Raw genomic sequence first — 26438 nt, forward strand, 5'->3', positions numbered from 1 at the left:
TTGGATGAAAGTGGTAAGAGTGGACATCCTTATCTTGTTCCTGACCTTAGGGGAAGTGCTCTCAGTATGTCCCCATTGAGAATGATACTAGCTGTGGATTTTTCATATATTGTCTATATTATATTTTTATCATGAATGGATACAGGACTTTGTCAAATGCTTTTTCTATATTTATTGAAATGATTATATGGTTTTTATTCTTTATCTTTTTGATGTGCTGTATTATGTTGATTGATTTCCAAATACTGAACCACTCCTTGCATCCTAGGAATAAGTCCCACTTGATCATGGTGAATGATTTCTTTTTAATGTACTGTTAGATTTGGTTTATTAGTATTTTGTTGAAGATTTTTGCATCTATGTTCAACAGAGATACTGGCCTATAGTTCTCTTTTTGTGTGTGTGGTTTTTTTAAACGATTTATTTATTTGAAAGCCAGAGATCATAACCAGAGAGGCAGGCAGAGAGAGAGGGGGAAGCAGGCTCCCCACTGAGCAGAGAGCCCAATGTGGGGCTCAATCCCAGGACGCTGGCATCATTACCTGAGCTGAAGGCAGAGGCTTTAACCCACTGAGCCACCCAGGCGTCCCTTCTGTGGTGTTTTTGTCTGGTTTTAGTATCCGTGTGAGGTTGACCTCATAAAATAAATTTGGAAGTTTTTCTTTGTTTTCTATTTTTTGGAGAAGTTTGAGAAGAATAGATATTGACTCTTTTTTTAAATGATTGGTAGAATTCACTTTGGAAGCCATCTGATCCTAGACTTTGAGAGTTTTTTTTTTTTTAATTACTGATTCTATTTTATTAGGTTTTCCAACTTGTTGCCATATAATTTTTCATAATATTCTCTTACACTTATTTGTTTACTGTGGTAAAGGTTGTTATTTCTCCTCACTTGCTATTTTGTTTATAAGTCTTCCTTTTTTTTTTTTTTTTTTGATGAGTTTGGCTAAAGTTTTATCCATTTTGTATTTTTTCAAAGAAGTAGCTCCTGGATTTACTGATCTCTTCTACTGTTTGTTTTGCTTTGTTATAGTTTCTGTATCATTTATTTCTACAGTAATCTTTGTGATAATAAATCTTAATCCTTCCTTTGGGATTTTGTCTCTTCTCATTTTTCTAGTTCTTTTAGACATACATTTAGGTTGTTTACTTGATATTTTTCTTGCATCTTAAGGTAGACTTATATTGCTACATACCTCCCTTTTAGAACTGCTTTTCCTGCATTCCAAAGATTTTGGACCATTGTGTTTTCATTTTCATTTATTTCCATGTATTTTTTTTATTTCCTCCCTCATTGACACATGCATTTTTTAGCAAACTATTTAACCTCCATGTATTTGTGCTCTTTCCAAATTATTTCTTATGGTTGATTTCTAGATTCACAGTGTGTGGTCAGAATAAATGTATGGTATGATTTAGATCTTTTGAAATTTGTTGAGACTTGTTTTGTGCCCTAATATGTGACCCATTCTGAAGAATGTTCCATGTGTACTCAAAGAGAATGTGTATTCTACTGTTTAAAGATGAAATGTTCTGAATAGATCTGTTAAGTCCATCTGGTCCAGTGTGTCATTCAAAGCCATTGTTTCTCTGTTGATTTCCTGTTTGGATGATCTTTTGGATGATCCATTGATATGAGGGGTGTTAAAGTCTCCTATTTTTTTTTAATTTTTTATTTTTTATAAACATATATTTTTATCCCCAGGGGTACAGGTCTGTGAATCACCAGGTTTACACACTTCACAGAAAATCTCCTATTTTTGCATCACTATTAATTAGTTCCTTTATGTTTGTTATTAATTAATTTATATATTTGGGTGCTCTAATGTTGGGCTCGTAAATACTTAGATTTGCTATATCCTCTGTTGAATTATCACCTTTATTATTATATAGTCCTTCTTTGTCTCTTGTAACAGTCTTTGTTTTTGTTTTTGTGTTGTTTTTTAAGTAGGCTCCATGCTCAGTGTGGAGTCAACAAGGGGCTTGAATTCATGACCCTGAGATCAAAACCTGAGCTGAAATCAAGGGTCGGATGCATAACCAACTGAGCCACCCAGGTACACCAACAGTCTTTGTTCTAAGGTCTACTTTGTCAGGGCAGCTGGGTGGCTCAGCCGGTAAAGCATCTGGATTCCCCTCATGTCATGGTCTGGGATTGAGCCCGTATCGGGCTCCCTGCTCTGCAGGAAGACTGATTCTCCCTCTCCCTCTCCCTCTGCCACTCGCCCTGCTTTTTCTCTTTCTCTCTCTTTTTCAAATACACAAATGAAATCTTTTAAAAAATTAAGTCTACTGGATCCAATATAAGTATTGCTACCTTGGCTTTCTTTTGATATCCATTTGCATGACAAATATGTCTCCATTTCCTTGCTTTCAATCTGTAGGCATTTTGGGGGCTAAAATGAGTCTCCTTCTTATAGACAACACATTGATGGGCCTTGTTTTATTATCCACTCTGCACGTAATGTCATTTGATTGCTGCATTTAGTCTATTTACATTCAACGTAATTACTATGAGATATATATTTATTAGCACTTTGTTATTGGTTTTGAGGTTATTTTGTAGTTTTTTTCTCTGATATTTTCTTCTCATGTTCTCTTTCATGGTTTGCTGGCTTTCTTTTGTGATATACTTGAATTCCTTTCTCTTTATTTTTTGCATATCTATTACTGGATTTTTGATTTGTGATTACCATTTGGTTAGTAGTATATAATATCTTCAGGTAGCAGTCTATATAAAGTTGATGGTCACTTAAGTTTAAATCCCTTCTTTATTCCTTTCCTCCCACCCCAAGTTTTAGATATATGGTGTCATATTTTACATCCTTTTATTTTGTGAGTCCCTTGACTGATTTTCACAGACTTTTCAGACTTATTTTTACTGCATTCTTTATTTTTCATGCTCTCACTTATGGTCTTTCCTTTCCACTCAAAGAGTCCCATTTAATGTTTCTTGTAGGGGTGGTTTAGTGGTCATGAAATCCTTTATTTTCTGTTTGTCTTGGAAACTCTTTATCTCTCCTTCTATTCTGCTTCTATACTCTGCTAGGCAGAGTATTCTTGGCTGTAGCTTTTTCCCTTTCAGCATTCTGAATATATAGTGCCTTTCCCTCTAGCCTGCAAAGTATCTGCTGAAAAATCAGCTGATAGCCTAATGGGGACTCTGTTCTATGTAACTGTCTTCTCTTGCTCCTTTTAAGCTTTTCTCTTTGTCACTAATATTTGCCATTTTAATTACTATGTATTAGCATGGGCCTCCTTGGGTTGATTTTGTTGGGGGATCTGTACCTCCTGGATCTGGATTTCTGGGTTTTTTTCTTCAGTTTAGAGAAGTTCTAAGCTATTATTTCCTTCAAATTAATTTTCTGCCCCTCTTTCCCTCTCTACTTCTGTGATCCCTATAATGTAAATGCTATGATGTTTGACGGAGTCACTGACTTCTTTAAGTCTGTTCTCATTTTGCACATTTTTCTCCCAATTGCTCAGCTTGATTACTTTCCATTACTCTGTCTTTCACGTTATTCATTCATTCCTCTGGTCCCTCTAGTCTGCTATTTATTCTGTCAAGTGTATTTTTAATTTTAATTATTGTATTCATCATGTTTGATTGGTTCTCTTCTGTTAAGGGTCTTCCTGATGTCCTCTACTCTTTTCTCAAGTCCAGTGAGTATCTTTATGATCATTACTTTAAATTCTCTATCAGGCATATTACTTATCTCCATTTTACTTTGGTCTTTTGCTGTGATATTGTCCTGTTCTTTCATTTGGTTCATATTTCTCTCTCTTCATTTTGCCTATCATGTGTCTGTTTCTGTGTGTTAGGAAAGTCAGCTATGTCTCTTGAAAGTAGTGGGTGGAGGACACACTTTAAACAAGGTGGCACTGATCCTCTTCCACAAGGGACATACAGCTGCCCCAGAGACCGAAAACTGTCTTGCTGGAGCAGCTCCACAAAGTGTAGGGAGTGCAGTTTTCACAAGGTGCATGTGTCCTCTGCAAGAGGTTGGGAGATGCAGTATTGAGAAGTTTTGTGCTGGTCTTCTGGGGGAGAGTACCTGTAGCACTGGGACTGAGGCAGAGCTGGCTGCAGAGGGCAGAGTGCAGTGTAAGCGCATTAAGTAGTGAAAGCACTGATTGCAGCAGATGGACATATGATTATGCTGGGCGGTAGGGGAGGGAAATGGTGCCTGCCAGCTCCTCTGTTCCTGTAGAAGTCCCTGAGGACTTGTACATTGATTTTGTATCCTGCCACATTACTGAATTGCTGTATGAGTTCTAGTAGTTTGAGGTGAAGTCTTTTGAGTTTTCCATATTAAGTATCATGTCATCTGCAAAGAGAGAAAGTTTGACTTCTTCATTGCCAATTTGAATACTTTTTATTTCTTTTTGTTGTCTGATTGCTGTTGCTCAGACTTCTAGTACTATGTTGAACAAGACTAGATAGAGTGGGCATCTTTGTCATGTTCCTACTCTCAGAGGGAAGGCTGTCAGCTTTTCCCCACTGAGGATGATATTTGCTGTGGGTTTTTCATAGATAGGTTTTATGAAGTTGAGGAATGTTCCCTCTATCCCTATACTTTGAATCATTTTAATGAGGAATGGATGATGTATCTTGTCAAATGCTTTTTCTGCATCAGTGAAAGAACCAAGTGGTTCTTCTCTCTTCTCTCACTGATTTATTCTATCATATTGACTGATTTTTGAATGTTGAACCTCCCTTGCATCCCATGGATGAATCCCACCCGGTCATGGTGGATAATCTTTTTAATATACTGTTGGATCCTATTACCTAGGATCTTGTTGAGAATCTTAACATCCATATTCATCAGGGATATTGGTCTGAAATTCTCCTTTTTGGTGGGTTCTTTACCTGGTTTGGGGATCTGGGTAATACTGGCTTCATAAAAAGAGTCTGGAAGTTTTCCTTCTGTTTCTATTTTTCGAATCAGCTTCAGAAAAATAGGTATTATTTCTTCTTTGAATGTTTGGTAGAATTCTCCAGGGAATCCATCAGGTCCTGGGCTCTTGTTTTTTGGGAGGTTTTTGAGCACTGCTGCAATCTCGTTATTAGATATAGATCTATTCAGGTTGTCAGTTTCTTCCTGATTCAGTCTTGGAAGTTTATAGGTTTCCAGGAATGCATCCATTTCGTCTAGGTTGCTTAACTTATTGCCATATAAGTGCTGATAATAATTTCTGATGATTGTTTCTATTTCCTTGGTGTTAGTCATAATCTCTCCCTTTTCATTTATAATTTTATTGATTTGGGTCCTCTCTCTTTTCTTTTGGATTAGTTTGGCCAATGGTTTATCAATCTTACTGATTCTTTAAAAAAACCAGCTTCTTAGTTTCACTGATGTGTTCTACTGTATCTCTAGTTTCTATCTCATTGATCTCTGCTCTAATCGTGATTATTTCCCTTCTTTGAGTGGGGTTGGCTTAATTTGTTGTTGATTCTCCAGTTCTTTAAGGTGTAAAGAGAGCTGGTGTATTCTGGATTTTTCAATTTTTTTTTTTTTTGAGGGAGGCTTGGATGGCTATATATTTCCCCCTTAGGACCAACTTTGCTGTATCCCATAGGTTTTGGACCGAAGGTCTTCATTCTCATTGGGTTCCATGAATTGTTTAAGTTCTTCTTTGATTTTCAGGTTGATCCAAACATTCTTAAGCAAGGTGGTCTTTAGCTTCCAAGTGTTTGAATTCCTTCCAAACTTTTTCTTGTGGTTGAGTTCCAGGTTCAAAGCATTGTGGTCTGAGATTATGCAGGGGATAATCTCAATCTTTTGGTATCAGTTGAACCCCTATTTTGACCCAATATGTGATCTATTCTGAAGAATGTTCCATGTATACTCAAAAAGAAGGAGTATTCTGTTGTTTTAGGGTGGAATGTTCTTTATATTTTCAAAGCCAAATGCTATGGGGATTTTTCTTCCCTATGCAGCTCCCCAGTGTGATAATCTGTTTCTCAGCCAGTCTTCCAGATGCATTCTGGGTTATTTGCATTAATGTGAGTGTTATCTAGTTGTACCCATGGGATAAGGATGAGTTTAGGGTCCTCCTACTCCACCATCTTTCTCTGAAGTCAATTTTGTTCTAAGTTTTAAACGATGTGAATGTATTACTCATCTAAAAGTTAAACTAATTAAAATAAAAACTTGTACTATAAAATCAATTTAAAAATACTGTTCAAAAGAATCTGTACTTGCTTTTTACTCACCACATCATATTCTTGCTACAATAAAATCTGAGTTTTGACCAAACATTGAGAACTTACTGAGGGCTTTATATTCAAGATCTAAATTCTGGCATAGAAATTTAGGGTAATACCCAATCCTTGTAGATAGGATCAATAGGTCTTTATGGTCAAAATAACTGAAAATATTATTACCAAAGTGATATTTCTAGAATTTAAACTCTTTAACACAATAAAAGGCTAGAACATGATTTTAGTAATTGGATATCAAACCTTCAATGGATATCGTTTATTTTCTTTAATGCTCCTGTACTCAGATTATTAAGTTCACTTTCAATATTAAATTTTTGGCATTAAAAAAAAGGTGAAGCCAATTATAATGTGTTCCATTTCTTGTAAACTTCAATATTAAGAAGGACTTACCATAATATCCTTTTTCCTGTAGCTGAAATAACACATATCACCAAGCTTTAACAGCCTGCACAAAATGTGCCGGCCACTTACTATGTATGACAATAACCTCTGCTAGACAGGAGTCTCTGTACCACACACATAAAAAGTTATTTCACTGTTATCGTTAATTGCCAGCTTTGAGCATCAAAGTCACCTTCATTTGAAATCAAACATTTATCTTAAGAAAAATAAAAAGTAATTCTAGGCACAATAATGAGGCATATTAAGTAGAGTAACAACTAGATAAAGGATGATAGTACTCAAGCTGCCACTAAATATTTCACTTATCAGGTAGCAAGATAATAAAGGTTTTATAAAGGTTAAACAAAAAGGAATCACAGACATTGTGACTGTTACTTATTGTTATGCATTATTCTCCTTGCAAGAACTTTCTGGAGAATTTATTTGGTTTTCACCATCTTAATTAAACTTTCTGTTATTAAAATACCTTCTAGTGTTTCACTAATGAGCAGGTAATTTGCTAATTTGAAGATGTAAAAAAATGAGTAAGTCCTAACAAAATAAGGAAATAATATGTTCCTACATTGATCTAAATTTATATCTTTACATACAATTTGAATAAGTATATGATTATACTTTTAAATTAAAAATTGACTAAAAATAAAACTATCAATAGGACATCAAAGTGAAATGAATCTTAAATTTTTTTTTAACCTTTTAATCGGTATTGGCATATAAGGCATCCCTGACTGACTTATCTGATGTAAACTTTCAATTAGTTTATATTTTTCTTGATAAAATAGATCCATCAAAATTAAATGGAAAACAAATTTAATTAGGCAAACCCTAATTATGAATTAATCTCTAAAACAAAATGAGAGGGACGCCTGGGTGGCTCAGTTGGTTAAGCAGCTGCTTTCGGCTCAGGTCATGATCCCAGTGTCCTGGGATCGAGTCCCACATCAGGCTCCTTGCTCGGCAGGGAGCCTGTTTCTTCCTCTGCCTCTGCCTGCCTCTCTGTCTGCCTGTGCTCGCTTGCTCTCTCTCCCTCTATCCCCGACAAATAAATAAATAAAATCTTAAAAAAAAATAAAATAAAACAAAATGAGATGTTTTCATTTGGAAAAAAATTACCCCCATTCATCTCAGACATATATTAAAACAAAGTAATCCACTTTGCCATACACAGTAAAGAAAAAACAGGATAGCAGTCTAAAACATTTACTAATTCTAACTTGTGAAATACTAAGAATAAAAAGCTATGATCTAAGATATTAATATTCTGAGCAGTCATCATCTAGCCACTTAAGTTTCTAGCCACCACAAGATTCTACACTCAATCTTAACAAAAACTTATGAACTTTTCAAAGTTTTAGAATGAAAGACAACAGAGTTGGGTAGTTGCTAACAATATGTTACGCAAATAAGGTGCTCTGGGTAAACACCATTTGCAGGACCTATCTGACAGGCAAGTGCACCATTTACCGTGTCTTCTCCAAAATTGGATTTCAGCTGCCAGTAATTGGGGTATGGTTCACAAACTAGTGTGTGGTAATTGGTCATTAATGTACTGATGTCCTCACTTCTAGGGAAGCCTCCAGGGGTCTATGTTAGAGACCCTGAGTAGGATTCCTGCATTCACAATAAGCCTTACCTGTTTACCTTAGAGTATTTTAAGAACCTATCCTTTAATGTATACCTTGATATGAAAAAGGCTGTTATGGTAAGAAATAGTATAATTTCTAGTACAGGATGTATTAAAAAAGTAATACTCTAAATACTTTGGCATTTTTCATTTGTTTAAAATAATTGATAAAATGACTTATAGTCATCCATAAAGGTTATAATTTAGCATCTTTATACATTCCATCCAGACTCCTTAAACATCCATGGTAGTCTCCATGGTATCATTTAGAATACAACTACCCTAAAATAGTAGTGCATTTTCATTAAATAATGTTATATTTCAAAGCATTTTCTATATAGAAAATAATTTTATGCAACTTGTATCAATACTTTAAGATAAAGGAATAGCCAAAGGTTATATGTAAATTACTAATTTTGTAAAGTAAGCAAAACTGACTTACTGCTTAATTCATAGTTAGTTCATGTGTTAAGCAAATAGCTATTCTGAAAGCAATAATAAATTGTCTATGAACAGACACTTCTCCAATGAAGACATACAAATGGCTATCAGACACATGAAAAAATGTTCATCAGCACTAGCCATCAGGGAGATTCAAATTAAAACCACATTGAGATACCACCTTACACCAGTTAGAATGGCCAAAATTAGCAAGATAGGAAACAACATGTGTTGGAGAGGATGCGGAGAAAGGGGAACCCTCTTACACTGTTGGTGGGAATGCAAGTTGGTGCAGCCACTTTGGAGAACAGTGTGGAGATTCCTCAAGAAATTAAAAATAGAGCTTCCCTATGACCCTGCAATTGGACTACTGGGTATTTACCCCAAAGATATAGATGTTGTGAAAAGAAGGGCCATCTGTACCCCAATGTTTATAGCAGCAATGGCCACAGTCACCAAACTGTGGGAAAAAACAAGATGCCCTTCAATGGACGAATGGATAAGGAAGATGTGGTCCATATACACTATAGAGTATTGTGCCTCCATCAGAAAGGATGAATACCCAACTTTTGTAGCAACATGGACAGGACTGGAAGAGATTATGCTGAGTGAAATAAGTCAAGCAGAGAGAGTCAATTATCATATGGCTTCACTTATTTGTGGAGCATAACAAATAACAAGGAGGACAACGGGAGATGGAGAGGAAAAGGGAGTTGAGGGAAATTGGAAGGGGAGGTGAACCATGAGACACTATGGACTCTGAAAAACAACCTGAGGGTTTTGAAGGGGCAGGGGATGGGAGGTTAGGGGAACCAGGTGGTGGGTATTAGGGAGGGCACAGATTGCACGGAGCACTGGGTGTGGGGCAAAAACAATGAATACTGTTACGCTGAAAAGAAATAAATAATTCTAAAAAATTGTCTATATCTGTTTGAGATAAATGTTTTATATTCAATGATACAATACGAAACCAGCTTCTGAGAATGGTGTATACCTCTCATTTTGATTTAACTATGAGCCTTATATAGGATTATTTAAACAATTATGTATGGTTTTTGAAAGTCAAAGTCAATATTCCAATTATAAACCTCATTGGAGTCCACAATGTCAGAACTTCAGGATGTATTAAGAAGAAGTGAGAAGTTAATATTTTTGGTGAGGCACCTTAAAAGAAATAGTCTAAGTAGGATCTTGTTGACCTATACATTATTGAAATTGATGTGCTTTTACAGATATAACTTGGCATTCAGTTTTATTTTTATTTTTTTAAATGCCAGGATAATTAAGGACAGTGTTATATTAGCTTCAGATATAAAATATAGTGATTCAACAATTCAATACATTACTCAGTGTTCATCACAATAAATATACTCTTTATTCCCTTCACCTATTTTACCCATTCTCCCTACCCAGCTCACTTCTGGTAACCACCAGTTTGTTTTGTGCATTTTAGAGTCTGGTTTGTCTCTTTTTCCCTTTGGTTTTTTTGTTTCTTAAATTCCTCATATGAGTGAAATCATATGGTATTTGTCTTCTTCTGACTTATTTCACTTAGCATTACACTCTTTAACTCCATCCATGTTGTTTCAAAGGGCAAAATTTTATCCTTTTTTGCGGCTGAGTAATACTCCATTATTACTATATATATATATATATATATGTATATATATATATATATATATATATCTCCATTCATCTGTATGCATTCATCTATCAATCATCTGTATGCATTCATCTATCAATGGACACTTAGTTTGCTTCCATATTTTGGCTATTGCAAATAATGCTGAATAACTTGGCATTTTTAAGAAAAATACGATTTTATACCAATAGAAAAAATTGATAGCAAAAATTACACATAGTGAAAAGGAAACAGCTAAAATAAATGATGACTTCTGGATTTTTAATTATAATCTTACAGATTTTACTTAAAAATACTATGTAGATTTGAAATCTGATACATTTAAAATTATTAGCAGGTGGTAAGTTTGTGTTTCAAAATCACTATAAGTCAACTTCCCAAGCAAGGAATTTTGGCCAAAGTAAGTAAACACAAGTTGCTCTACATGTACTAGATTAAAGACTAGTACTTGAGGGGCATAAGTGTATATTATTTTTTCACACAGAAATACGGTACAAATTTATAATTACATGATGTAGTGACTATACAATTAGAAAGTCTTTCCACAACAACAGAAAAAAAGTTATTTATATATAATTGGTTCTTTTAATTTAATGAAGAAAAATGTAGCAAAAGCTAAATTTTATTATTATTTTGCATTTGCTCATTATGATGAGCAATGGTTTGTAAATTCAAACAATTTACAAAAAGGTCCAAAGTAATTTGCCAGTATTTTAATTTAACTCTCTAAGGTTATGATTTAGCTTGCTGTGCCCTAAATTTCTTACTGAAATACTCAGTAAATTTTCTCATATAACTATTATACATTTGAACAAGAGCCATGAGTTTTTGAGAAGTACTCCATTGGAGTGTAGTTTTAAGAATTATTTTTCATGTGACGCCTGGGTGGCTCAGTTGGTTAAGCTGCTGCCTCCAGTTCAGGTCACGATCCCAGGGTCCTAGGATCGAATCCCACATGGGGCTCCTTACTCAGTGGGGAGACTGCTTCTCTCTCTGCCTGTCACTCTGCCTCCCTGTGCTCTCTCTCTCTGACAAATAAATTAATTTTAAAAATCTTAAAAAAAATTATTTCTCAGAATTACATAGCTAGACTGGCATCTTGGAATTCTTTAAAAAATCTTTTTGGAAGAATATCCTAAGTGTATGGTTCCACGGTAGAAATAATTAAAACAGAAAAAAAAGATTACAAAATCATCAAAATGTAATGTATCATGAAAGTATTAATTTATACATCTTGACTGCTCATTAATACATGAGAAATATTATTTTTAAGTTAGTAATAATTTAGAAGTACAAGAATTTATTAGACCTTAAAAGTTACATAAAATTCTACCAAACAGAGTATATATAACATGCTACCATTAGAGTAAATAATGTATGTTCACATTTACCGGTGTATATATCAAAGAGCTTCAAAAGAATACAAACATACACACACAAAACCTATGAGGAGGGAAGAAGTGAGTGACTAGGTAACAGGGATGCACATTTTAAATTCTGCAACACAGATATATTGTCTATTAAAAATAGATATTAAGACAAAATGCAAAAAAATAAGTAAAAAGAACAAAGTTGATGCTTAATTTGATCACAATCTGCTCATGATTACTTCCAAAAGAGAGAATGACATCTAAAAATCTCCTCCAGCATAAGAATAAAATTCTTTTATATCAAATTACCCACAAAATGGAAAACATGTGTCTAGAAAAGAAAGGACAAAAAAAAAAAAAAATCATGCCTGTCCCTAGTTACTCAAGGAACAGGAAAAAATTGGGTGCAGAAAATGAGTTTGAATGGTCTGTGGGAATAATTTTCTAAAAAAATATCAAGGTTTGATTGTCTATCCTTGTTCAAAGTATTGGTTATAACAGCGGAATTGAGACTCAGAATAATTAATAAACCAAAATGACTAACATTTCAATATTAGATTCATGAGTGAATCTAATACCATGTTCATTCAATATGCTCCAATAGTGGTTCACCTAAATATCACAATTTATATGAATTATTTTGGTGAATGGCAATAAACCAAATTAAACTATAATTATACTGATACTGAAAATCTTAAACAAACACAATATACCACTGTGACCAGAATACCATATAAGTTCTAGATAATGAAAGTATGTGTCAAGTGCCAATTTAGTATTATTTCTGGCACAGCTGTGACTCAAGGATGTCACTCAGCTCACATTAAGGAGCATGAAGTTGTGCTCAACTTTCCTAAGGGCAAAATATCTACATAAATTATTTGGAATGTGTCTGCATGGAAGAATATCAATTCTCTTCCATTTATTTATTCAATTACTTGTTTATATCAGTATGGTTTAATTCATTTTACACTTTGGGTTATAATACAATATTACTTTGTTTAATTTAGTGCTCACATTGTTCCAGCTTTTATCACTGAAAGTTGTCTCTACTGTAGCTTCTGTGTCTCTTTGACATACTCCCATCATGGTGAGGTGTGTGTGTTTGAGGACTTCCTTATATTTTGGCACTATAAAACTCAGCATGTGTGTTTTCTGCTCTGGTTCTACAAGCAGCCCTGGTTCCTTTTATTGGAAAGGTGTATTAGAAAACAAGATTGGTATGTAAGTGATGAATTATTAAATTCTACTCCTGAAACCAGTATTACACTACAATGTTAACTATCTAGAATTTAAATAAAAACATGAAACAAAGCAAGATCGGACAGTAGATGTGCTTGTTACAGACAGGTTGCTGATGCATCTAGAGGGAAGTTTTAAAATTTCAAATGCAATTTTTTGCTTTTCATAGATTTATTCAGACTTTCTATTTCTTCATGAATCAATGTTGGCAGTTTATGCATTTCTAGGAATTTTTCATTTCATCTAAATTCTTCAGTTTGTTGTCATATAGATGTTCATAATGTACCCTTAGAATACTTTTTATTTCTGAAAGTTTCGTAACAATATCTCTGCTTTTAGTATTGATTTTAGCAATTCGAGTCTTCTCTCTTTTATTCTTGGTCAGTCTATCTATTTTGTCAATTTATTGATCTTTTCAAAGAAACAACTTTTTTTTTCATTGATTTTCTCTGTTGTTTTCCTATTCTCTGTTACAATACTTTCTTCTCTAATCTTTATTATTTCTTTCCTTTTCTGTTTTCTGTAGATTTAATTTGTTCTTCTTTTTCACGTTACTTAATGTGGAAGGTCAGGATGGAGCTAGAGATTATTATGCTTAGCAAAATAACAGTCGGGGAAAGACAAATACCATGATTTCACTCATATCTGGAATTTAAGAAACAAAACAAATAAGCAAAGGGGAAAAAAGAGAGACAGAGGCAAACCAAGAAATAGACTCTTGACTCTAGAGAACACACTAATGGTTGGTTACCCGAGAGGTGGGGATGGAGGGATGGGTGAAACAGGTGTTAGGGCATAAGGAGTGCACTTGTGATGAGAACTTGGTGTTGTATGCAAAAGTTGAATCACTATATTGTACACCTAAAACTAATATTACACTGTATGTTAACTAACTGTGATTTAAATTAAAACGTTTTTAAAAAGCTACTTATTTAAGGTATCTTTTCTTCTAAATACTGGCATGCACAGATATTTATTTCCCACTGAACACTGCCTTAGTTTCATCCCATGAATTCTGGTATATTGTGTTATCATTTTCATTCATCTCTAAGTATTTTTAAATTTCAGGCAGCCTTTCTTCAAATATTTCTTCTGCTCCTCTCTTTCTTCTTTCCTTGTGGCACTCTTACTATGCATATATTGGCGTACTTACTGTTATTCTGTATTTCTGTTAGGTTTATTTTTTTCATTCTTTTTTCTCTCTGCTCTTGTTTCATAATCTCTACTGATCCATTTTCAAGCTCATAAATTCTTTCTTCTGCCAGTTCAAATCTATCATTGAGTCTCTCTAGTAAATTTTTTTTATCATGGTTCTGTACTTCTCAATTCCTGATTTTCCATTAGCTTCTCTTTTTTTAATAATTCTATCTCTTTATTGATATTATCGGTTTTATGAGATATTTCTATCCTACCTTAGTCATGGCTTCCTTTAATTCTTTGGACATATTTACAACAGCTGCTCTGAAGTCTTGGTCAGCTAATTCTGACAGTGGGGCCCTCTAACAAGCATGCTCTGTTACCTGCTGCTATTTGTCCTGTCTATGAGCCACAATTCCCTCTTTTTGCATGTCCCATAATTTTTTGTTGAAAAACACTGACATTTTAGGTAATAGATTACAATAATAGGTAATAGATTACAATAATTCTGTATAGTGATTTGTTTAGTGACTTGGTGGGGGTATTTTCGTGAAGTCTGTTTTCTCTGTAGTGCAGCCTGTGATGTTGTTCCTCAGAGGGTGCAGCTTTGGGCATGTGCATGGTCATGTGGAATAACTAGTTTTATCAGGGCTCTCTTTGTGTCTACCCAAGATCCTTCTGTTAAGCCCCCTGCCTCCCTTGGTATCACACCCAGCTAGTTTGTCTCCATGAATTGATGACTGACTATTGTTTTTGATAATGCTCTCATGTTTAAATTGCTACCTAATCTGATTCAATTAATTCTGGGTCCATTGTAGGATACTATTTGAGACTCAACAATTTTTATAACCCTAGAAGAGATCTTAACTTTCTCTATCATTGGATTGTTCTGGTAAACGTCTAGGTGATTTATGGTTGAGCTATCCACCTCTTCTGCATTGTTTACTACCACAATGTCCTTTTTTTTTTTTTTTTTTTCCAAGGAAGCCATCGGGGTTGAACTTCTCCATAGTTTGTTTCAAACAAACAAACTTCTTCCCGTGGAAAAAAATTCTGTGCCACAGTTCCAGAGCTGGTGGTGGGGACAGTGGCTCATACCTCTCTCAAATGACTCTCCTATTTCATGAGGATAGTGCCAGACAGGTATGGAAGCCTCTTATATTGTCACACTGTCTCCACTGGCATGAAATCTCCACCCTTTGAGCAAAGTGTGATGAGGGCAATAGGGACTCTGGAATTCTAAGTCTACTCTCCTGGAGGAAGAACTCTGACCAGTAAGACAAGGCTTGGAGAAGGAAAAGGGCCTCAGATCTCAGTTTCATTTACCTAAAATAGAACCTCTGAAAACATAACTGGACAAGGGTTGCTGGAGATAAGAACATATTGAGCTGAGAGGGGATAAGAAGAGAGCAGGTCATGGCTCAAATGCTACTGGCTGCTGCTACTGGCTGCTGCTGCTTCTTCTTTTTAACTAAGATTTAGATTTTCTTGAATTGCTGTATGCACTTAAGACATATTCCAGAAATGCTTATTTGTTTTAAAAATAATGTTCACCAGGGGCACCTGGGTGGCTCAGTGGGTTAAGCAGCTTGGGTCATGATCCCAGGGTTCTGAGATCAAAACCGATGTCAGGTTCCCTGCTAAGCAGAGAGCCTACTTTTCCCATTTGCTTTGTCTACTGCTCTGCCTACTTGTGATCTCTCTCCTCTGTCAGATAAATAACAAAATCTTTAAAAAAAAAATAATGTTCCCCAGTTAGAGTTGTTTGTCAGCTATGGTTATAAGTCCATGGAGCTCCTTTTACTGTTACTCTGGAAGGTATCGCCTCTTGTTCTCTTTTAATCACACTTCAGTTGAGCTTTCATAGCTATTGACCCATTAAAATTGCTCTTGTCAAGGTCACAAATGACTTCCAAATAGTTAAATCCAATGCTCAAATTTTAGTTACAATTTTGCTTTGCCCATCAGCAGCCTATGAGACACTTGAAAACTCTTTTCTCTTCTACAGTGTTTCCTCAGCTTCTGAGAACCCACATTAACTAGCTATTCTCCAACTTCATAGTATTCTTTGCTGATTTTCTCTTCTCTCTATCATCTTGAATGTCTTAGTCAGCTCAGGCTGCTACAACAAAATACCATAAACGGAATGACTTAAGCAGGAGGCATTTACTTCTCACAATTCTAAAGGCTAGGAAGTCTGAGATCAAGATGCTGGCAGATTTGGTTATTGGAGAGGGCCATCCTCCTGGCTTTCAGACAGCTTCCATCTCATTGTGTGCTCATATGACCTCTTCTTTGTATACTGTCAGAGACAAAGCATGCTATGCTTCCTCTGCTCCTCTTTAAAAGGGCACTAATTCCATCATAAGAATATCAACATCATATAAGCCTAAAAACCTCCTAATCACCTCAGTTCCAGATGCCATAGCATTTGGGTTTAGGGCCTCAACATATGGATTTGGGAGGTGACATATTCAACCCATTACATTATGAACACTGTAGGGCTTAATCGTCCTCCTTTGGTGAGACTATTAGTCTCTTGCTTTTATTTTATTTTATTTTATTTTTTTAAGATTTATTTGACAGACAGATCACAAGAAGGCAGAGAGAGAGGGGGGAGGAAGCAGGCTCCCTGCTGAGCAGAGAGCCTGATGCGGAGCTTGATACCAGGACCCTGAGATCATGACCTAAGCCAAAGGCAGACCCAGGCGCCCTTGGTCCCTTGCTTTTAAATACCATTGATATACTGAGATTCCCAAATTAGTCTCTCCTGCTAAGCTTTTTCCATATGCCAGAGCCAACTCCTGCTTCCTTGACTTATCTAGTTGGATGTCCAATAGATATCTCAAACTTCACATGTAAAAATTAAATTCCTTTCCTCAAGCCAATTTTACTTGCAATTAACTCCATTTCAGTTGATGGCAATTTTATCTCTGTATAGTTGTTCAGGCAAAACCTTCAAGTCATGCTTGGTTTATACTCTTTTGAAGTCATGGTTGGTTTAATACTTTCTCATACCTCCCTATTCATGCAATTGTGTTATCTCCAAAACATATCCATAATCTGATCTCTTCTTGCCATATCCACTGCCACCTCTTGATCTGAGCAATTGCTATCTCTCACCAGGTAGAGTGGTAACCTCCATATTCATCTCCCTTGGTCTAGTCTCAACACAATAGCAGAATTATCAGTTTAAATCATATCTTTTTTTTTTAACTCAAATCACTTATCTCCTCTGTTGAAATCCCTTCAAATGATTCCATCTCTCTAAGAGTAAAAGCCAAAGAAGAGTTTCAGTGCCAGTGATGCATATTAGAATTGATTGTGTGCTTTAAAAATAGACTCATAAAGCTGAGCCTCACAGAATTCTGATTTATAGGTTGGTGGGGGCACAACAGTGGAGTGGTGCTCAAGGATACCTAAATGTAATTTTTTAAAAATTCAAAAGGGCCTACTGAATTGAGAACAACCGTGTTAGAGTATACATGGAGGAGAAGAACCCAAGATATATAGGAGTTGCTGTTACTAATATTAATGAATAATATAATGTTAATCATTATTTATATTACATATCAATAACAATAACAGGTAACATTTTTGAAGTCTGGTAAGGAAATGGTAGAGAAGCAAGAACATAGCGTGCATTAATTCACTTACTACTAAAAATCTTATAAAGTAAACCCTACCATATTTTGATTCTAAGACACATTTTGTTTTCACATCTTAATATCTCTAAAACCGGATGTGTCTTATAATCAGTGAAATCACACAACCACTACTGGCCCAGAGGCCATTTATGATATATATGTCATGCCCTGTAAAGACACAAATTTGATTATTCTAGTCAATGATACTATGTGAAACAAAACATTGACCTAAATCAAAAAGTGACTTATAAAAAATTGGACTAAGAATGTACATAAGTTTTAGCAATACCTTATCAATTTCTTTTTCTTTTACTTTCCTTCAGTGTATATTATGTGAATGATATATAATAAAATCTCTATCTAAGTAAGTCTATAAGAGCAGTTTCAGTAAGCATAAAATAAATATTTTTAGTGGTGAGAGTACTATGGGATAGTTTAATTGTCACTGTATTTTCCTTCTAAGTGGTACATCAAATAATGATTGAGTTATCATAATATTAGATGAAATACAGCATATTCCCTCTACAACAAACAGATTCTTAGGTTATATTATAACATGTTATGGTCAATCAGATTAAAATTTATTGACAGAAATTCAATATTCCGGGCTATTCCTTTTAAAAAAAAAAAAAAAGATTTTTATTTATTTATTTGACAGAGAGAGATCACAAGTAGGCAGAGAGGCAGGCAGAGAGAGAGGAAGGGAAGCAGGCCCCCTGCTGAGCACAGAGCCTGATGCGGGGCTCGATCCTAGGACTCCGGGATCATGACCTGAGCCGAAGGCAGAAGCTTAACCCACTGAGCCACCCAGGTGCCCCGTTCCGAGCTATTTCTTAATCTATATAAATAATTGGGTCTAAGTTAAAGATACAACATATAATAAATAAATACTATAATTTTAGCCAATTTTTATAATTGTAATAATAAATATATAGTACAATGCTAAAATTTTTTGTATCTTTTTTTAAAAAATTAACTCTATGTACAGTTATACAACAATTTATATTTACTTCCACTACTAATCCTACTTCCAGAAAACTTTTGGATGTACTGTATCTCTCCCGATGGATGATACCACAACAAAGTAAAATCAAGTATTCCTGAGAGAGTGTGTACATGTATGTGTGTATCTTATTAACATTGCTAAAGGTATGAATAACTCCCCCAAAAAGAATCTGTATCTTTTTCTTTATATCTGTAGTATTTATCAATCTGTCTGGAATATTGCAAGAGATTAATACATCTTTGCTGAATTGAACAAAATGAAAGCACTATACCTAAGATAAGATTTTAGCAACAGGTATAAAGGCAAAAGTAAGCTAACTTCCAAATCTTGTGCTCCCATACATATTGACTTCTCAACTGAAGTTACTTTTAAGTAGATAGGCTAGTTTTAAAAACTATGATAATATAAACAGACATAGTTTTTAAAACTATGATAATATAAACAGGCATGCTGAACATCTGTAATTTCTAGTCTTACAGGATAAAGTGAAAAAAAATAAAGCAAGGGAATAATTACATTTTGAAATCCAGTAAGAGAAAATGGTAAGAAAAAATAAATTAACACTAAGGCCATTAAATACAAAGAGAGATTTGTTTGAGTGCATTATTTAGGTTTTAAAAAATCTTGTTTTGACAAAAGAATGTTTATGGAAATCTTTACCTAGACATTAACATATGTAAATATTATATAAAATAGATTCTTAAAATACTAAGAAATTCTGTAAGAAGTTGCATATAGTATGTAATTTATTAAGTTTAATTTCTCCACCCAAAATAACATTTTCTCATTACTCTCTTCACTATAACCACTCCTCTCTCTCTAAAAAAGGTGGGTGTCTAAGGAGGTAGAGCAACTCATTTTATAAACACTGCAACATTGCATTAATAGGAATCCATTTACCACAAATTTAGCATCTCAGAGAATATTCTATCATTAATTATTTACCCATGACATGACCTCAGTAAAGCAAACTTCATGATATTATTACTTCTTCTATTTTTGTGACCATAAAACAATTAGATAGAGATGGAAAGACCATGTATTTTCCTCTAGAAAAGTAGTTTGCTACTCATAGCTACTAGAATCCTATCTCTGGATTTTAGTTTATTTTTAACTCAAATTTCAGGTTGATAATGCTACATTCAAATCTAGGTTTTATGCAGCATGATTATGAAATGAGCAAGAAAGTAGTGCATCATAAACACAAGGTCAGTCGCTCAGTGGACATTGTCTTATCCCAGGCAAAGCTGTTTTTATTGATTTTCAAGCATTAGAAAATCATACCTGATTATGAAAGATAAGCAAATCATGTGGTAAAGCTCCATAGTAATATATTTCTTTAACTTTTAAAGACTGCAAATTAAAGAGAATTATAGAAGGAAAAGTTGCTGATAGAGGAAATGTAATAATCATTCAAACACACAAACCCACTAGTAACATGAAGTTGATTAGAAATAACCTTAGGGGCCCTGTGTGGCTCAGTAGGTTAAGGCATGGACTCTTGGTTTGGGCTCAGGTCATGACATCAGAGTCATGAGACTGAGCCCGGGTGGAGCCCCACTCCAGCTTGGTGCTCAGTTGACAGTCCACATGAGAGTTTTTCTCTCCCGTGGCCCATTCCGACCCCACCATGATCACGCTATCAAATATATATATATATAAATCAATCTTTTCTTAATAAAATAAATAACCTCACATTTGCCTACAGGATCTATTAGTCTATGGATTTTGCAATTGGCCTTCTTTAAAAGATTTATTTATTTATTTAAGAGAGAAAGCTCGAGTGCGCACACACACAAGTGCATGCACAAGTGGGGAGAGTGGCAGAAAGAGGGAGACAAGTAGACTCCCTGTTGACCTCTGAGCCCAAAACAGGCTTGATCCCAGGACCCTGAGATCATGATCTGAGCCAAAATCAGGAGTTGGGCACTTAACCAACTGAGCCACCCAGGTGCCCCTAGATTTTTCTTTTTTAAAGAGAGAGACAGCATGTGGGCTCCTGCACAAGTAGTTGGGGACAGGGGTGGAGACAGACTGGAGAGAGAGAGAATCTTAAGTGGGCTCCACACCCAGTGAGAAGCCAGAGGCAGGGCTCCAGCCCAGGATGGATCTCATGACCTGAGCCAAAATCAAATGTTGGAACCTTAACCAACTGAACCACCACGGCACCCCTGCAGTTAGATTTTAACTGAGGCAAACTATAATTAAACTACTCAAAATGTGGAAAAAAATGTTTTCAACTCAAAAGAAATAAATTCTTGTAACTATTAAGATACGCAGGATATTTTCACTCACCTTAGTCAAACATAAGATTAAATATCTTCAATGCAAGCAGTAATTATAACATTTGGATGTGTTTGTGCCTTATGATACTAAAAACTCAAATTTCACTTTAAAAATGAAGATTATTAAGCATGACAATATTTCAGTAGACTCCTTTTAATGTGTACTTGCTCCTAACAAATATTTTTGTAATCTAATGACTATTTATCTAAAATTAAATGTAACATTGAAATAAAATGGTATAATACCTCTATAATAAGCACAAACTATAAAATATGGACTTAACTTCTAGTCTATTAAAATATTTCCACTTATCAATATCCACTTATTTTTCCATCCATCCACATTAATATGTTCATATTCTTAATAGGGTATCATAGAAATGAATGTGAAGTTCCTATATGAAGAGGTATATTTAAATGAAAGTCCTTTGTGGTTGTGTTTTTAAGAGCCCCTAAGTTGTCAGGAGTGTTATCCACAAAGTGTTACATCAATAATAGGCTTCGATTACTAAAATTACACCACAAAACAGTATAGATGTGTTTATGAGAAATCAAAGCATGAAAAAGTTTCTTTTTAAAAAAGCAACATGACTGGTTGGATTCAACAATATATATTAAAAATCCAAAGATTTTTTTAAAATTTTAAACCAGTCCTAATATTTAGAGAAGCAAATAGTATAATTCCTCTAACAAAAATCACAGAAATATTAAGAAAGGAGAATCCTTTAAATAATTTTCATATAGTGTTTCAAATAAATTGCCCTTGTACTAATCATAGAGGTCCTCTGAGGCTTACAATAGTTCATGTCTTAATGTTAGAGAAAGTGGCATATCATATAAAGAAAACATACTGGATCTTTCCTTTTTGGGACTGTGTTAACCTAGTAGTTAAAAGTGAATAAAGAGAAGATCAAATAAAAACACATCTTTACCTCCATCCAAATAAAGTCTATAAATGGGGTTGTTATATTAGCTACAACTATTGTAGTTAAAAGTCTTTGGGCATTTAAAACCAAAATGAAAATCTTTTAATAATACAAAATTATTATCTAATAACTGATCTGTAAGTCATCAAAATGGCACCTCGACTTGGGCATCAACATATGGCTAGTTTCTATGACATTTAGAGCTCTGTATTCAAAAGATTAATAAAATTCTATTTGAGAAAACACCTCATGATATTTTTAAAATGATATTATAAACATCACATGACATCTCAACAAGAAAAATTTTGTACTTCAGTAGGGGTAGCAAATTAAATTCAATCATTATTATAAGACTCACTACCCAGATGAGCTCTAGACAAAGGGATATTATATCAAGGGACTATCAAGAGGACCTGGTAATATTTAGAGGCACAGATTAGAAATGGCCCAGTGGTCCTAATCTAAGTTCTCCCTTCCTATTTCTCCCTTGTTCTGTCCATGTGCAGCATGTATTTTGAAAGATTTTGACTTTCAATAAAAAGATAAATTTATCTTTTACAATTTAAAGTTTAATATCAGCTTACTAGAACTTCTAATATGCAAAAACAACATTATTTCCTTGAATTGATATACTCCTAACCAAAAGCAATTTCTCATCTTGAGAAGTGTGAAAGTTTTATAGGTAAATGAACTATTCACATTAGTTTTCTCAAATATTTAATACTATTTTTAAACTTTAGTTGTTATGTATAAATATTCCTAAATATTCCTAGAGCTTAAGGAATTAGTTTTATAGTACAATCCCTTCTCATTAGAGGAAAGGAAATTCAATTAGGACACTTAACCATTTTCAGAAACTTGTTAATGACAGAGTCATATACTGATTTTTTCACAATGCTACATTTATATAGTTGCATTCTATAAACTTTAGAAATCAGATATGTAAACAGTGTTAGTCATAATGAGGTCAGAACCCAAGCTACCTGATTGATCTTGACTTCTTTTCTAATGATTAGAAGCATAAACTGCCATTTGGCCTATGCCATTATGGAAGGCCTTCACATTGCCTGCCTACCAATTGTTTTTACTTCCAGAATCCATAATTTCATCTAACAGATGGTTTAACATGTGTAGAAGACTCCACACAGAATTCCACTTCTTGTCAAATATTTATGTATTTATATTTAATAAGATCCTTTCAACTGGATTACTTTATGATAGAGTCATACCAAGTATATTCTTACTGATGTTGCATTGGCCATATACTGAAAATCAGACAGAGATGATTGAGATAAATTATTTATTTCTGGGGGAGAGCTGTCAAGTTGGCAAACATATTATAGGCACACACTGAGTTTTCATGGATGTTTGAAAACTGAAGAATAATTAAGAACAATCATCTCATTCACTAACTATATAGCTTAGAATACTCTGCATTAGTTTTAAATCTTCAAATATAATATTTTGTATGTGGAGAAAAAGATGTTAAGCAATTATACTACTGCTTCATACTGTTGCACAAAATTATATATAGAAAATATACCACAAAATGCAACAGCAAATAGAATAATTTTAATACTAATAACAGTATGGTAATATTAATACTCATAGACTATAATACTAATAAAAACAGAAACTTGCTTTTTCAATATATAAGTATAGAACAATAAACCTACTGCACATTTATACTCCCAGATTATTATATTGTTTTGTTCCTTTCAATTGACTAATATATACAAAGTTGTGAAACTATCTAATATATTTATATCATTAGTTATTCTGCAAGAGTACTACAGTTTTTTATCAATTTTAGAATTAGAGGGAACATAAATGATTAATTCTGACACAGAGATGTATCAAATTGAGGTACACTTCAATATACTTGAATTACCAGATAATCATGAAATGGTAAAGATTTGATTACTTAAAAAAATCTAGGCGGTAAAAGCCAAAATTAAATATTTATCACTGAGAATTTTCTTTTAAATTATAACAGAGATACTTATAAAAATAAATTGTTTTTATAACTACCTAAAGAGATTGAAAATCATTTAATCAACAGTATTAAGACATAAATTCAATATGAATTCTAATACTATTTAAAATGAAATAACTTTGCAATTAACATTGCAATTAACCAATATTTCTACCGATACTGACTTAAATGACGGTGGTAAAGTTTACTGTAAAGCTTAAAAATTCTAGATCGATTTGTTCAATCTTAATGAGTAAGGCTGACTTGAAACTCTGTACGTGAGTGACACAGGTTAATTAAGCAATACAGATTCATGTTTACTCAGATCTTTAAACAAAAGATTAAGCAATATTACTGATACCTCTCTCCGTCGAGAAGCCCAGCATGTTTGTTTGATCTTCCACACCACTGCAGCTACCAGCAATAAGGATAAAAAACAACTGGAAAATAAAACACAAGTAATTTGTGCTTAATACACTGGAAACATGTAATGAAATATTCAAGAATATGTACAGAATTTTTTTTAAAGATTTTATTTATTTATTTGACAGAGATCACAAGCAGGCAGAGAGGCAGGCAGAGAGAGAGGAGGAAGCAGGCTCCCCACTGAGCAGAGAGCCAGATGCGGGACTCGATCCCAGGACCCTGAGATCATGACCTGAGCCAAAGGCAGTGGCTTAATCCACTAAGCCACCCAGGTGCCCCTGTACAGAATTTTTTAAATTTATTTTTTATTTTCAGCATAACAGTATTCATTATTTTTGCACCACACCCAGTGCTCCATGTAATCCATGCCCTCTATAATACCCACCACCTGGTACCCCGACCTCCCACCCCCCACCCCTTCAAAACCCTTAGATTGTTTTTTAGAGTCCATAGTCTCTCATGGTTCACCTCCCCTTCCAATTTCCCCCAACTCCCTTCTCCTCTCTAACTCCCCATATCCTGTACAGAATTTAAAAATATGTAGAACTAACCATTCTGCCTTGGTAAATATTTAATTATTTAAAAAATAAATATCCAAAAATGGATAAATTAGCTGTGTTTAAAATGTTCTCAAGTAGGGCGCCTGGGTGGCTCAGTGGGTTAAGCCGCTGCCTTCGGCTCAGGTCATGATCTCAGGGTCCTGGGATCGAGTCCCACATCGGGCTCTCTGCTCAGCAGGGAGCCTGCTTCCCTCTCTCTCTCTCTGCCTGCCTCTCCATCTACTTGTGATTTCTCTCTGTCAAATAAATAAATAAAATCTTTTAAAAAAAAATGTTCTCAAGTAAAAACAAAGTATACATGTAGAATAATTATTTATATTCCTGTTATACAATATAGTCTATCTTTAAGATTTTCCCTGCCAGAAGGACTGTGAGTTTATAGCTGTGTTGGTCTTATACGCAACAGAAATCTATTTAGAATTGCTATTGAGTCATAAAAGCTGGAAATTGTATAAATCTAAATTTCACACAGGTTCATTCATTTTATCTTATTGGTAACTATTTTAGATATGAGAATATTCCAGCATTTCTCAACTGAAGACAATTTTGTTCCCTACTCACCCCCAGGGCACATTTGGCAATGTCTGGAGATATGTGTGATTATCACAACATTGATGGGGTACAAGTTGCATCAGATGGTAGAGCCAGGGATGCTGCTTTTTAAACTATCCTGCAGGGCATAGGACTGTCCTCAATGACAAAGAACTATCCAGTCCAACATAACAGTCACACTTAAATAGAGAAAACCTAGTATACAGTAATGTTTACACTAAGAAACAATTCAATTACAGTGTTTACACATATTTAGTATAATATGCAACAAGATATTAAAATGCAGGTTACTTTGTTAGTAGTGACTTGAGACTAACAAATCTCAAAATACCAGAATCATGTGGATCTGATTCATTGGTTCCAACCATGTACCACTGTTTTTCCTCCCTCTCCTCTGTGGTCACACATTATGCTACGAATAGACCCAGAGATGAGCAAATTCAGTAGTCACTGGTCACTATTAAAAACCTGGTCTTCATCCTTGATTGATAATCTCTGTATTCTTAAATTGATTCACTCATAGCTGTGTAAATTTTAGTGCTTTCTACCCTTGTTAATTCTTTAATACACTTTTTTTCATTGTTTCACTAGAAGATCTTAGAATATCCTTCAATGATGAAAATGGCATTTCCAGCACCTAACCAATGAGCACTGAACACATTTCAGATACTGTGCCAAATACTTCATTCACACTGAAGCATGGGTTTGGTTTTAGAAGAACACTCCCAGGCGGAATATATTATTCTTATTTTCAAAAAGAAAAATTCAAGGCTCAGAAAGTTCCAAGTAAGTTGCTGATAGTCACAAAGCGAGTGAGCAGTAGAGTCAAAGTTCAAATCTAGCTTTTAAGCCTGAAACTCTCTCCTCCACAACTGTTGGGAACTCTGATTTTGCATACAATCTCACAATAGTTGTATTTCCATTTGCATTATCTAATCTGTTATCCGGTATCAAATAAAGAGGATTAAAAAAGGAAA

General features: G+C 34.5%; 1 protein-coding gene across 3 annotated transcripts in view; it reads right to left on the minus strand.

Annotated features, from left to right (window-relative positions):
- ATRNL1 (attractin like 1) overlaps nt 1-26438 on the minus strand; it is an 849703-nt gene that overhangs the window by 396758 nt on the left and 426507 nt on the right. For all 3 annotated transcript variants that reach the window (XM_059173087.1, XM_059173089.1, XM_059173088.1), the window contains exon 26: nt 24285-24363. In XM_059173087.1, coding sequence (XP_059029070.1) covers nt 24285-24363 — 79 coding nt within the window. The remainder of the gene's footprint in view (nt 1-24284; nt 24364-26438) is intronic.

This window comes from Mustela lutreola, chromosome 4 (genome assembly GCF_030435805.1).
Source record: "Mustela lutreola isolate mMusLut2 chromosome 4, mMusLut2.pri, whole genome shotgun sequence".
Lineage (NCBI taxonomy): Eukaryota > Metazoa > Chordata > Mammalia > Carnivora > Mustelidae > Mustela > Mustela lutreola.